A 15,220-nucleotide genomic window follows, 5' to 3' on the forward strand; every position below is an offset into this window, starting at 1 on the left:
AAGCACCGAGCTGGCTCGGCTTGGTACTTTTGTACGCCCTCGGAATTGAAAACGAGGCAAAACGTCATCGTTACGTCGTCAGATCTCACAAGCTTTGGATTCTATAAGTACCAACCTCCACGGCAATCCAGCGCCATTTCACAGAGGGACACAGAAGGGGTAGCACAGTTCTTGGCAGTCTCTAGTGCAGTTGGGCAGCGTCATAGGTAGAAAAGAAAGAGGAGGGGTAGGAGTGTCCTTCAAAGTCTCCAGTGATATTCAGGAGAGCTCCATTGCGAATGGTCATTGCTGAGCTAGAAATAATAGAGCTGACAGGCTTGGTCTTCTAATAGGTAAAACACAAAGAAGGAGAACTCCATTGCTAATTGTCATTGCTGAAATAGAAATAATAGGGCTGGCAGACTCGGTCTTCTAAATCTGCATTCACATTGTACTGTGTTATCAAAATGGCTTCACAGCAGTACGCAGAAGACCAAGAGCACCAAGCAGCTGCTGGCACCAGTCATGAGTAATCCCTCTACGTCATCTGTTAAAGCCTGTGTTAAAGTGCATAGTGTTTTAAATCAGGAAAACAAAAATGTAAAAAAATACCTTTTACCTTGGTCAAGAAAAAAAGTCCTATAATCCAGGCAAAGTTATCTGCAGAAAAAAATAAAATTGCCAACGTGCCATTCTACACACGCAGTGGCAAGGAAAGAATGAGGCCTTCGCCTTTCTTTGAGTCAGTGCTCATCGCCATGTATTACCTGTAGAATTACCACAGTTATCCAAGGAACGGTTGGAGCGATCAAATGAACCATAACTGGTTTCATGATCCAAGGACAATTCCATCTTACACCACTTTTCTTTACTGACACTGCTGTGTGGCAATGTTTCCTAGATGTGCTATGAACTGCCGTGTGTTTGAGTCATTGCTCTGTCGCTTAGCATCCAGCCAGGTCGCTGCAGTCTTTGTTTGAAAGTGTATGAAAATAATATTGTGACCTGTGAGGTGGTCAAAATTGACTGCAAATGACTTGAAATTAGTGTTATTGAGGTTAATAATAATAATGTAGAGGTAAAAAAAAGCAAAAATATGTGACCTGTATAATGGTGTTATATTGGATAACTTCATTACTCAATGATTTTGCTTTGCCAGATTGTTCAAATGAACAACTATTGTGGGATTGGGATTGATGCAGAGTTAAGTTTGGATTTTCATCACGCCCGTGAAATTGAGCCTGGAAAATTCAATAGCAGGTAATTTCTACTTTGTCAACTGATGTTAAAATAATCGTATTTCCTTGATTCCCCCTTGGCCCATGTGTGCTGAGGGAAGAAATCTATCATACTTTTTAATTCTTCACCTTAAAATTCACCCAACATTAGTTATTGCTCTGATACCTGTATTTGTTGTGTACTTGACCAACTGAAACACAGATTAATTTTAAAAAAAAATCTTCTTTAGTCTGGTGGTACATATCATAACAATTTTGATATTTGTAAGTGGCCTAAGTTAGTCAATGTTAATGTAACATACTTATTTTTGAAATAAAACAAATGGTTAGCAGAGCTAGACAGAGATTGCTTTGACTATTACTACATTTGCTTTGCAAAATTTATTAGAGCCAACAATGATGCAACTTGAGTTGTTTCTTATTAGATGAGCCATACATTTTTCCTTTCTATTGGGCCATGTGACTGTACCAATATACACATATTATGCGCAGTATGCCATTATGAGAATAAAGGTGACTATTAAAGGTTTATTTAATTTGTGGTAAAGTTAAGACTTTTTCTTAAAGGTTCCACAATAAGGGTGTATATGTCAAGGCTGGTTTGCAGAAGTTAAGTCACAATCGAAGTTTGCATAAAGATCTAAAACTTCAGGTTGACCAACAAGAGGTGGAGCTGCCAAATATAGAAGGTCTTATCTTCCTAAACATCCCCAGGTGGGTAATGTGACGAGGCAAATATGAAATATATTTTTCTTTTAACAAGAATTGTATTTTTTATTTTTTCAACCTGTGTATGTTTGCAGAGGTGTTTAAAGATTAGGGATTATTTACAAAGTAATATTTTGTCTGTTGCCCATTGTATATAATGTATAGTCCTAGGTTTGTTGCACAGCAATGAACATACTATTTCCTGTCGTAATGCAGTTTACAGTATAATTTCCCTACCACAGCCACACAACCGATGGCAAGTTAGCGACAAGCCTTCATTTTCTTGTATGTTTACGGGCCATGGGAAGAAACACATCTTAAAAAGCAACAAAAAGAAACCAAACCAAGAAAAGGCGTTGGCATACATAATAAAAGGCCACCAATTGTACTAAAGTTACAGTCAATACGTCTATACCACTTTTTTCTTGTTTTGCTTTTATTAGTTGGGGTTCAGGAGCTGATCTGTGGGGCTCAGATAACGATAATCGATATGGAAAGCCAAGAATTGATGATGGATTGCTAGAAGTTGTTGGCGTAACTGGTGTTGTTCACATGGTAAGTACACATACACTGTTTGTAACTTTGTTTGAAATAAGAATTGTATACAATTAATTCAATTACAATATTATTGAATCTTTAAAATATGACACTGATGCAGCTGCTTAAAAATTTGGTCAGATTTGTATTGTAGGTAACATTTCATCAACTCCAGTGCCGCATGTCTATTGTCATGCACCAACTCTCAGGTCCTGTTACTTGCCCTCCGCTGTCTTTCTCTCAGCTGTCCCTGCAGTCCGCAGGCTCTACTGGTCCCAGATCTCTCTGCAGGATGCTGCCCAGTCTGTCTCAACTCCAGATATCCCTTCAAAACCAGTGCATGGGTGCTACCATTTTTGCATTCTGTCACATGCTCCCTCTCAGCCAGTTAGAGTGCTGCTTCAGCACAGCTGACCGCAGCGTCTAATCAGGGCATAGCAGCTCCTATAAAAGGACTTCCTGGACCTTTAACCCATTTCCAGTGCAACATTGTTTCCTCAGACGCCAACCTGTTTTATAGCAATCTGTAGTCTTTTCATTTAATTCTGCCCAGACAACACAGCCAGCAATCCGATTACAGTTCGGTTCAGCATTACGGTTCTGACGCGGTGTCTTTTGCTATATCTGATCACCCACCGTCTTGCTATTCTTGACTTCAGTCTCCAGTGCCATTCATATTTCGTAATATCCTGAACTCTCAGCAACCACTACCTGCTCCAGTATTTTTCCTCTCATGTGAAGGAACCTAATTAAGCCACCCAGCTTTGTGCACGTAGCCACCAGTTCTGTTCCAGAGACACAACCCAGTCCGGGTATAGACAAATCCTCAGGCGTGATACCTATTTTGTGTGGTTGCCGTATTTGTGTTTTAAATGATAACGTTAATTAAGCTTTTTTCTTTAAATCAATGTGTGAAGTTTACGCTATCTACTAATAAATGTGATGTGATGGACCCCTAATTACATTTAGCCAAGTATTTTTCCACATACTAGATCGGTAGTGCAGAACCGACTTTATAGTTGCAATCCGATCAGTTGGCTAAATTAAGTAATAATTAAGGGTCTAATTAAGAAAAATTGAAAATGCAGCGCTAGAAACCACTTTAGTCCTAATACAGTAACCACAAAACTGATATATATATCTAGATCTAGATGTAGATATAGATAGATAGATATACTATCACAATCACCAATTAAAATTGTCACAATATTTAATATACTCTGTAAAATACCATACAAAAACTATTTTATATTAAAAAAAATCAATTCATATACATAGATAATCCTGTTTCATAATAAAATAAATTACTGTAATTCATATAGCATGGATACATAAAGTTTTAAACTACTAATTATATAGTTATACAGATCAACTAGATTGCTAAGTAATCTAATTTCACCTTTTGGGCCAACAGTTATTTTAATAATAAAAACAGTCCTGTTCACAGATCTTTCAATGAAAGAATGACAAATAAATTAGTTGAATTTTCAACATTAGCTGGTAGAGAATACTCTGTTCTGTGCATCAATATCAGACTCTCCTGTGGCTAATAGAAAAAGCCTCCATTAGATGGTAAAATGATTTTTATCATAGGTGTGTGATATACAATATCTCAGAATCCTAACTGCTCATTGGACAAAAAGGATTTTCTGTGAGCTTACTCATCCAACTTGTACGGTAACCGGACAGATTCTCTTTCTGTGTTGTTAATTGTGGCAGCCTTCTGGATTGCAGAATCACCAGCTGTGACCTGTCTGCTATCCTGCCGGCAGTTCTCATCTGTCATGCTGGCAAGTACCCTGAGATCCTGCTTCAATGTCCCATATCTGCAGACGGTATAAATATCCTATAATAAGCAGTGGTAACCTCTCTGCTGCTTAGACTCAATGTCGAGGAGCCTTACATTATTCCATACACATACATGGCATGAAAACGTCCATGTTTTCTTTAACCGATGCAGCCAATGAAACACTCAGTCGGGAGGCAAAATTAATTCAGCTCACAGAGAGACAGTATCCACAAATTGAAGAGAGCTATATTCAGTCCCTTCAGGGAACACTTACATATTATTCGCCACCAAGAGTCCAATATAGAGCATAGCATAGCAAACAAAAAAAAGATAATTATAACAGTGTTAGCTGTAGCACACTATGTATTATCCTGACACGTTTCATTACACAAAGTAATTTCTCCAGAGGGAAATCTGGTGGGTTCTCGAAGGTCATTTATACGGGATTCTTTGCACTCTAATTGATTAGGTATATGGTATGGCAGGAGAATTACGGTTTTCTCACTTTAGACGTACTGTCGTTGTATACTAATATACCACACACTGTAGGGATAGAGACTATTAGGAAAGTTCTTGTACATCCGAGTGTTCTTACAGAACAACACCAGAAATTAATAATTGATTTGATTACTTTTATTTTAACTCACAATTATTTTCTATTTGTGGGTGCATATTATTTACAGGTGATGGGAACAGCCATGGGGACCAGGTTCATCCCAAGCTATGCCAACCTCTATATGGGTACATTTGAGAATAAGCGCATTTGAGGTTGGAGGATTCGGGACGAACCTGGTCTTCTATGGCCGCTATATAGATGACCTTTTGATTCTGCAGTCATGAGGGCTGCCGCAATTAACAACACAGAAAGAGTATCTGTCCGATTGCCGTACAAGTTGAATCAGTAAAGTCGAACAGAAAATCCTTTTTGTCCTTTTAGCAGTTACGATTCTGAGACATTACATATCACACACCTATGATAAAAAATCATTTCACCACCAGAAGCTTTTTCCATTAGCCACAAGAGAGTCTGATATTGATACACAGTATTCTCTACCAGCTAATGCTGAAAATTAAACTAAGTTATTTGTCATTCTTTCATTGAAAGATCTGTGATCAGCACTGTGTTTCTCATTAAAATAACTCTTGGCCCACAGGTGAAACTAGATCAAATAACGATATCGAAGTTGATGTTGGACATTATATTATTGGACATTATATTATTGTATTATCTATACTTATGAGATCGGCTCTGTATCACAATAAGGAATATATACTCTATTATCAAGCTAGTTGATTTTTATAGCTATATAGTTAGTAGTTTATACCTTAATTGATGTGTCCATGCTATATAAATTACAGTAATTTATTTTATTAGAAAACATGGTTTTCTATGTATATGAATTGATTTTCTTTAATATGAATCTGTTTTTTGTATGGTATTGACCAGTGTATATTAAATATTTGTACAATTTTAATTGGTGATTATGAGTATATGTATGTGTGTATGTATGTATAATATATATATATGTATACATATGTATATATATGTATATATATATATATATATATATATATATATATATATATATATATATAGTGAGCAAAAAGATATATGTGGCGCTAGTCACCACAGCGTACGTGTCAGGACAAATGTCTCAATAAAACATGTACATACAATCAGTCCCAAACCAAAAAGTCCACATCAAATATCACTTGACTCCTGTATGAGTGGCAGCCTTGGAAGCCTGAAACCAGATGGTCAGTCCGGACTATGGGAATTGCTGAAACAAAAAACAGGCAAGGCGCCTCATAGTGTAATATCAATTAAAAAGGTGGGAATAAGTAATAACATGCGTACTGTGAGGTAAGCAGCAGTGGGTTTCACAGAGAGAGTAGCTTCTGCTGTGTTCATAATCCTCCAAGTCTCCATGGATCAGCAAATCAATATGGAAAGAGCAAACATAGTGTGACACCGTACTAAAAAATTGCATATAATGGGGATAATACACCATAAACCACCAGGGCTCTATAAGGTGTATGGGACCAAGATCCCAGAATCAAGTGATGGACCACCCATATACGTGCAAATAATAGAGTCTGCGTACCAGATAGTATGAGAAATCTCACATCTCAAACAATTTTTGATGGCAGATTTGCACATGTGCCCAATTGTTAGCTTCTCACTCCCAACCTCACTTGCAAATCAATGTTGAATGTGAGGTGTCCAGGCTCCACATTTTCCTGAGGGCTTGTGATCTATTGAGTTCTAACAAGATGGTGATTGAGTATATATATATGTGTGTGTATGTATGTAGGTATGTATAATAAATATATATATATATATATATATATACACATACATACATACATACATACATACATACATACATACATACATACACACACACACACACACACACACACACACACACACGTGTGTGTGTGTGTTGTCGTTGCTGTATTAGTACTAAAGTGTCTTTTTAGCGCTGCATTTTCAATTTTTCTTCTAGGTACATGTAGTGCAGGAGGGTTGCAACCTCCCCTTTGCAGCCGCTTAACCTGACTATTGGATTTCTATTAGAAATTGTTTATGCTCCAATATCAAAGGTTTTCTTTTTTTTCTAATTTATATAAAGTCTAAATGTATAAAAATAGTCAGGTTCTGGGCGCTTGTAAAGGAAAGATATATCAATTTAATATGGATAGGTCCACAATACGCTCCGGCCGGAACGAGACAGCTTAGATGTGTTAAACAATTAACATGCATCAATTGATACTGCCGAAAACAATGATAATGGTAAAAAAACACTATAAACTCAGTGTGATTGAAAATATGGTTAGAGTGCACTTGCAAGCTACTAAAATATGAAATGACAATTGATATGAACCGCAAAAAGGGAATGTAAGGAAATATAATGTCCAGAGTTGTAAAATAAAAATGTTGGTGATGATGAAAAATGCAAGCAAAAATGAAATTGGTAGCCGTTACTCACATGAAGCAGGGATGTCTGGCTGTCTATAATGCAGACAGGCACTTAGTAGCGGTCCCAGAGTCTGTGCTGATGAGGTTAGATATAACGTTGATTTCAATGATAAAAAGCACCCAGCAGAATGCCAATTTTTAAAACAAGAATGAGGAAGAAAGTTCTTCTAGTTCCTAAAGGGAAATCCTCTCCTTCTTGTTGAAAGAAAAAATGATCCCGCTCAAATAGCGTGTGCACGCTGCGGGATATCTCCGTGTTGAGATTAAATGTATGGATATCAAAATGCCTCCAATAATGGACAGGTACCCAGCAGAATATAGGTGGCGATGATCCAAATGTAGTCCTCCTAATCCCCAACGTAGTCTCTCTCTTTCTCATAAAGTTGAGGCTAAACAGGGGAAGCGGTAGTGCCGCTACGGATGAGCGCATACACGCTACAGGCTGGTCTCCGATGTGGATGTCTGTATATGGTAATGTAAGATGCTAGCATGCTAGTAAGTTGAATAAAACTGAGTTGAGGGACAGTCTCCAACGCGTTTCGCCCGGTGGCAATGGCCAGTGGGCTTCCTCAGGGATAGTAATGTCCAACTGGTCTTCCTAGCCAGTTTTTAAAGAGATCCGGATGTGCCAATCAGCCAAGAGGCAATGGAGTAATTAAGTAATTAGTGAATAAATCTGAGTACTGGTGATTGCACAACAATCCAATATTATATTATATATATATATTATATATATTCATATATTTGGAGGAAGCGCAGCCTATCCCTCTTTTTCAACCATAAATTCTAAATGTGCATATAAATCCTAATTACTGCTTTGAGGATGAGATGTGGGTATTTTTCAATGTTCGAGTAATCTGAAAAAGTAGATAAAACATTTGACTTGACACTTAAACACTAATTATTATGACAGGGGGAGTTAGCCTTTAAGTACAAAGTATTCTCAAAACTTGATAGCTTCATAATCAGTCAGTCGGGTGAATATCAATTTTTTGAGTATACTCCGGCGGTTCCCAAACTGTGCGCCGCGGCTCCCAGGGGTGCCGCGGCGCTGTCACTGTGGTGCCGCGGCGCTGTCACTGTGGTGCCGTGGCGCTGTCACTGTGGTGCCGCGGGCCAGCCATATAAAAAAAAAAGAAAACACAGTAACTTACCAATCCGCCGGGCGCCGGGACCCAGTAGACTCCTCTCTCCAGCAGCTGTCACTGACGTCGATATTCAGTGACAGCTGCTGCGGGAGAGAGGAGGCTGCTGGGTCACGGCGCCCGGCGGATTGGTAAGTTACTGTGTTTTCTTTTTTTTTTATATGGCTGGCCCGCGGCAGAGGAGTTAGAGGGATCGTGACAGCGGGGCAGAGAAGAGGCAGAGGAGGGTGCCAGCGGGGCAGAGGAGGGTGCCAGCGGGGCAGAGGAGGGTGCCAGCAGGGCAGAGAAGGGTGCCAGCGGGGCAGAGGAGGGTGACAGCGAGGCAGAGGAGGTTGACAGCGGGGGAAAAGGAGAGGCAGAGGAGGGTGACAGCGGAGGGTGACAGCGGGGCAGAGGAGAGGCAGAGGAGGGTGACAGCGAGGCAGAGGAGTGTGACAGCGGGGCAAAGGAGTGTGACAGGGGGGTAGAGGAGGGGGCAGTGTGAGAGAGGGCAGTGTGTCTGGATGCAGAGGGGCATTTTTGCATACAACTAAATAAGTATTTTCTGTCCTGACCTAAATACTTATTAAAATTTTTTGTCCCAACTACTTCTAAAACAGGACTGCTCAATAATTATATTGGAGGGGTGCCTTGAAAAAATTTGGAGACTCTAAGGGTGCCGCGAACTGCAAAAGTTTGGGAACCACTGGACTATACATACTCCTTTTTTTTTTTTTTTTTTCTTTTTTTTTACTTATATCATTAGCAAGATGACTATCCCCTCTACATACAGTATATCTGTATTAAAATTGAATACACTTGTTTCATTATAAGTCTGTCTGTGTTGCCAGGGCCAGGTTCAAGGAGGACTTCGTTCAGGAATTCGCATTGCGCAGGGTTCATACTTCCGAGTAACCCTTCTAAGACCTATTCCTGTCCAAGTGGATGGTGAGCCCTGGATCCAGTCACCAGGACAGATAATTATTTCTGCAGCAGGACCAAAGGTAGAAAAGCAGCTTCTTCTTCAATCATTTGTCATTTGTTTTAAGCCAAATATTTTATTTACACATATAATGCAGCTGTTCCTTGAAGAACTGTCAAAACCCTCATTAACATTTTAGATACTTAGTTTTGACAAGCCAGCCAATGAATTTACAATAGCTATTACCTTTTAAAATATTTAGCTACACCAGTGAGAGCTTATTCCAGCTTAATGAGATCCTACTGCTCTGTCCTAGCGCCGAGAGACATTGATAAGCATGCACTCTGTGGTGCAATGGTCAGCTAACCTCCTTGCTTCTCCATTAAAAATTAATAATACGCATCTGCGCTAAACATCCAACCATTTTATTAATTTGCTGTTTCTTTTCCTTTTACAGTTTGCAGAGAAAGTGTGATGTTTTCTCTACCCCTGCCATTAACAGAACTGATTCCTATTTTTATATAGGTTCACATGCTGAAAAAGTCTAAACAGAAACAAAAGAAAACTTCTTCCAGCTCCAAAGACACAAAAGGAGATTCTGTTACACTCAATGACAATGGAAGCTAAGAATGATGAAATCTGTACTGGAACTTTCCAATAAAACACTGCATCGCAGACCCGAGGCAATGACAGGATGGGAGTCCCTCTATTCTACTGCAAACTGCTTCTTCCATAGTATAGCTATAGTCTTTGTAACTGTGTAATGCAGGAAATTTGTCTTCTCAGCTTCTAGTAACAGTTTGACTCTAAAAGTCTTAACAGTAATAACAAAATAATCAGGACTGTAGCCTTGCGTAGTTAGATTATATTCTACCTTTGTAAAGGTGACAGCTTGTGCATGATACAGCATGGCTGCCAAGGTGCAGTTGTTGTTTTTAGTTTAGACACTGTGCCTTGGGTTCCCATTTACCGTTCCGGTTTTGCCTAGATGTTGCAAGGATAAGTGGTAGGTTTTTTTTCGGTTTTTTATCTCTGCTTGTTTTAGACGGTCTTTTATTATTAGTGTCTAAATGCTTGAAGCAGAATTTATGAAAGACCTGTACATGTTATTGTATTTGCAACACACATCAAAAAGCCTTTTTGGGCAAAATTCCCATTCCATGCATACTGTACGTAAAGCACTATATTAGAAAATGTATTTTTTATTCAGTGGGGTTATCTATATGAGATGCAGCATTGTCCAGACAATTTAGCTGGCCCGATCTGGTCAGACTAGAAACTCTATCAAAAAAGTTTGCGTCATCCTACAAGTAGAGCATAGGTCATACAAGGAAAATATTAAATGTATATTTTGCCAAGGATCATATGGTATTATTATGAAATATATATATCTTAGCTTGGAGCTCCCAAAACATTTTTAGAATGTGATTAAGTTAAATGTTTGAAAACATCCAGGAAGTATTTATTGTTTATGTATTATGTCTTTTATATATGGATTTATTTCTTACAAAGTAATAAGTAGCTACAGATCATGATTAGTTCTTAATTTGAACTACATAGGATTTTGCAAGTGGAAAATCCAATAATTTATACTTTATATGTAGATGACTAAATAACATTTTTAATGATAGTTTAATGACCGTGATCAGGTTTTACCAAAATGAGAATAACGTGACTTTGTATTGTGTAGTTTAACTGGTAATAAATTCATGTATAGTATATAGGTATTGCACCAAACTTCAGTATGTACTGACATCCAAGTGCTTTCATTCTAAATTGTCTGACCGTTAAATAGACATTTGCGTAATAGTATGTGGTAATATCTCAAGTGCACTGCTTTCTGAGCTTTGGCTGTGAATATTATAGCAGTTAGTATATGTTTATATCAATTGGAGAAGTTTTGTGTGGGGGTACATATTTAACTAGGGCCTGTAGGCATCTGCTGCTAAAGAATATTACAATAAAAAATATATGAGAACATTGCTGCATTATATTTAGTTTTATCATATTAGTACTAAAAGAAGAAACAAGCCAAAGTTCCCTTATACCAACGTTTAGGATTTGCATTGCGTGTCGAAACTGGACTGTGAGCTATACAATGCACTGTGCCATGACATGCATAAGTGTATTAAAACATAATTTAATTTATTATCTGTTTTGAACTAATTATCTTACAATGATAAAAGTTCAATTTTGGTCTGGATTGTCTAACTGGTTACTAGAGAGCAAATGGTGCAACACATTTTTGTGAGTCCTGCAGCACCTGATTGGTGCAGGACTTGTGTTCTGATCTCGCAAGAGGTGTGCTTTACATATTTTGTAAATTTAGCAAAAAAACTGAACAGTATGTAAAATGAAACCTCTTATTGATAAAAAAAAAAAAAAAAGGTTTAAAAAAAAAATAAAAACTGACAGAATTCTAGAGATCTATAGTCAGCAGCAGAATAGACAAGAAAGTCACCTGCTAAATATTAATTCACCAGCTCCCGAATGGAATCTGCATTATATTTGTGTTTTACTCTTTTTAAACTTAATATTTTGTTAATGTCAGACATGTTGCCTCAATTTGCCTTTTTCTGTTTTTAAAATAGTCATTTTAATTTCCCTGGTTCTTTAGTAAATAGTCAATGTATATCCTGGTAAAGTTGTCTTTTAGGTTGAATTTAGCTTACAGATTTAACGAAGATTTGATATTTTAATTCATTTAAAGCTAATGTTATATAAGGGTGAGCAGCACAGTACCAAGGGAGCTGCATGAGTCTTTAAAGCAGGCCTGTCCAACCTGCGGCCCTCCAGGTGTTGTGAAATTACAAGCCCCAGGATGCTTTGCCAGTAGACAACCTGTTGATAGCTGGAAGGGCATGCTGGGACTTGTAGTTTCACAACATCTGGAGGGCCGCAGGCTGGACAGGCCTGCTTTAAAGCAATGCATCTAATCTCTTGGAGAAGTAAAAACAATCTGTGCATGAAATATACATTACACACATTTTAAAATGAAAATATATTTTGGAGTTTGTGGTGCTAAATTGGATAAAATTGGGGAATATATTTGGGAAATTGATACAATTTGTGTTCTTCTTTTTAACTAAAATATATGTAGTATTGTTAACACCATGTTAAGAGTAATGCACTGTAACAGTAATTTTTAAATACTCCACCATAATAGAATACACCATTGAGTAAGTGGGATGGCAGGTAATAGTAGTTTCACAAAAGAGGAAATGCAATGGGATTTTATAGTAAACAATCAGACAATTGAGAGAACACAGTCAATATGGTATATATATGTGTCCAGGGAAAACCTATTGGCTTTGTATGTTACAATAATACAAGACTTCGGGAGACTGCAATATTAAATTGTATTTTGACAATTAGAGTTACACAGTTGTGTAAAATATTAAAAACATTATTTTACAGATATAGTTGTAATTCAGCTCATTACTATATCCTTAATGAAAATCTCAAACACTTGGATACTGAAATTCTCCATCACATCACTATATAATATGGCAAGTATTTTTTTTTTCAAAATGCTTCTACATCTACTAAATACAGTTACTAATATTATATAAAGTGTTATTGAATTTGTTTAAATATAAAATAGACGACTAAAATAACCTTGTCCAGGGCAGTAATATATCTAATCTATTTGATAAATCCACACGTTTTATATTATGTTGAATCTATATCTTGTGACCATTGGACACTAATGCACTACATAAACTTAAATATTTATTTTTGGTGGAACAACATAAGCTATGGGGCAATGTGATAATATGTGCAGTGATTATTAAAGCATGTTCTCAGTGACATAAGTAATACAAAGTTAACATGAGCACACAAATGCAAATTTTGATTAGATATAATAATCATGTCATTTTTATATTTATTTGTACAAGAAAAAAATATATAGTAGTTATATAAAATGTTAGCAAACCATTTTCTTATTTTCAAGTATTTTTTTTTATTCAGTTGTGATTTACCAGAGTTTATTTTTCATGATGAAAAAGATTTTCTTTTTATATTTTGTTAACGTGTAACACAGATTCCTTATCAGAATAAGTATTCTAGGCTACTGAATTAAATATCTTGCTTATAAGATATGTTTTTGATGGTATGGAAAATAGCTGAAACAAATGTAATTTTATGTTGGTATTATTACATTTTTATTTCTTGGTCATGCAAGTTTTACATAATTATATCCAGCCTCATTATTCCATTGTGCCTTTATGTACCAAGTTTCAGATCTACTGTAGTTGGGATAATTGGTAGCCTAGTATTGTTTTATTTTGATGACCATTAACTGTTTAGCACTGTGGTATTTATGTTATGTCTGGTATTAGTAAAATAAATGCCAAATAATCAATAGCCTCTCACCAGGAATGCAAGTAATAAAATAGAAAGCAACATTCTTACAATAAATTGACACTGATGCTTTTCTGATGTTGGCTCAATAAATCACATCAGTTCAGAGAAAACACAATGAAGCAGTGGAATGCACAGCAAACCACCACCCCTACACAAAAACAGGCATAAAGCAAATAAAGGGGGTCCTCCACACCCTTCCCCAGAAAACTACCTCTGCTGTTAGCTGTATCAGAGACCAGATTCAGATAATAGGAGGATCATTCCCCCATTTGCTTCATGTTGGGGCAGGATTTATTAAGAAGGGGTACACCAATATAGTCACCCCTTGAATGCTCCTGTGTTTAGGATTATTTAAATTTCAGACAAAAAGAATGCAACATATGGAAGATGTCATAAACCATATTTCAAAGAAAAATACTGTTTCCCTGTCACACAAGAATGCTTCAGTGCAGCGCTCTCACAACTGAAGCCCTCTCTAGGAGAGAGATGGCATAACCTGTTGTAAATTGGGTGTCACTAAACTTGCTAGTGAAAGTTACCTAGCCCCCCCCCCCTCAAATAAATCGACATAATCTAGTGTGATACTGGTCTTTAGGTGTTCGTTTTTGGTTTATTTTATTTTCTCACTGCAAATTAAATGAACCACCATTAGCTTGCTTGTTCCTATATTGGTAGTACATTAAATGTTTTGACTTGATTTTAATGATCTTATTGCCATGTTTGCTTTAACCGTTTTTTTTTTCCAAGCACCGAAAAATGTATTTTAGAATTACAAGTGTGTGTCTACATTGGTACTCATTAATACACTTAAAAGCAATAGTCACGTATTCTATGGCTCTGGCATGCACTTTTTTAGTAAATGTGTGTTACTTTTTTAACAACTGTAAGAGTTCTCACGCTGTAAAAATATGCTGATAAAAGTCCATTATAAACAGAAAATAATTATTTTATAAACCATCATGCCACTCACTACCCATCCATCCATTGTGACATTTTTTTATTCTTTAAATGTAAGAATAATGTTGCCTTTATTTTATTTCCTGTAATTCACATTTATTTTATGTTTACTTGTGGTTTAAGCTTGAAAACATGGTTTTCTTGGTGTTACATGTATCCTCTTGTCTCTTTTACAAACCACTGTGTTGGTGATCTAAATGATTTATGATTGAAATGTAACATTTTGTATTTAAAAGCTGTTGTGCTATAGTATGATTCAAGCATAAAAAAAATGTATATTTTTGTCAAGACAGCTGTATATATTTTAGTTTTTGTCATTTTTATTTGCACTGATTTAGTCATGTATTTAAGTGTATATGTGGATATCAGAGTTGTGATATAATATAAATAATAAAATTTTGTGAAATAAATCTGGTTTAAGTGGTATTTAGTTGTAAAAATCACATGGTACAGTAGGTTTAATTGTAAAAGATTTTTCATGAATGTTTAAAGTCTAACAATTGAAGGTATATGCAAAAGAAATGTTTAAAAACAATGTTTAAGCTATATTGTTATATAACTACATTATTTTATTTCATTTGATATCTGTTACAAAGATTTTATTGAATACCTTTT

At 36.5% G+C, this 15,220-nt stretch overlaps 1 protein-coding gene across 1 annotated transcript in view; it reads left to right on the top strand.

The window, feature by feature from the left end:
* Positions 1-15,015, top strand: part of DGKQ (diacylglycerol kinase theta) — a 111,425-nt gene extending 96,410 nt beyond the window's left edge. Inside the window, exons 19-23 of the mRNA XM_075207986.1 lie at positions 1,139-1,239; positions 1,785-1,931; positions 2,369-2,480; positions 9,210-9,362; positions 9,806-15,015. Coding sequence (XP_075064087.1) covers positions 1,139-1,239; positions 1,785-1,931; positions 2,369-2,480; positions 9,210-9,362; positions 9,806-9,907 — 615 coding nt within the window. The 3' untranslated portion in view covers positions 9,908-15,015. The remainder of the gene's footprint in view (positions 1-1,138; positions 1,240-1,784; positions 1,932-2,368; positions 2,481-9,209; positions 9,363-9,805) is intronic.
* Positions 15,016-15,220: the final 205 nt, after the last annotated feature.

The sequence above is a fragment of the Mixophyes fleayi genome, chromosome 1 (genome assembly GCF_038048845.1).
Source record: "Mixophyes fleayi isolate aMixFle1 chromosome 1, aMixFle1.hap1, whole genome shotgun sequence".
NCBI classification, from domain to species: domain Eukaryota; kingdom Metazoa; phylum Chordata; class Amphibia; order Anura; family Limnodynastidae; genus Mixophyes; species Mixophyes fleayi.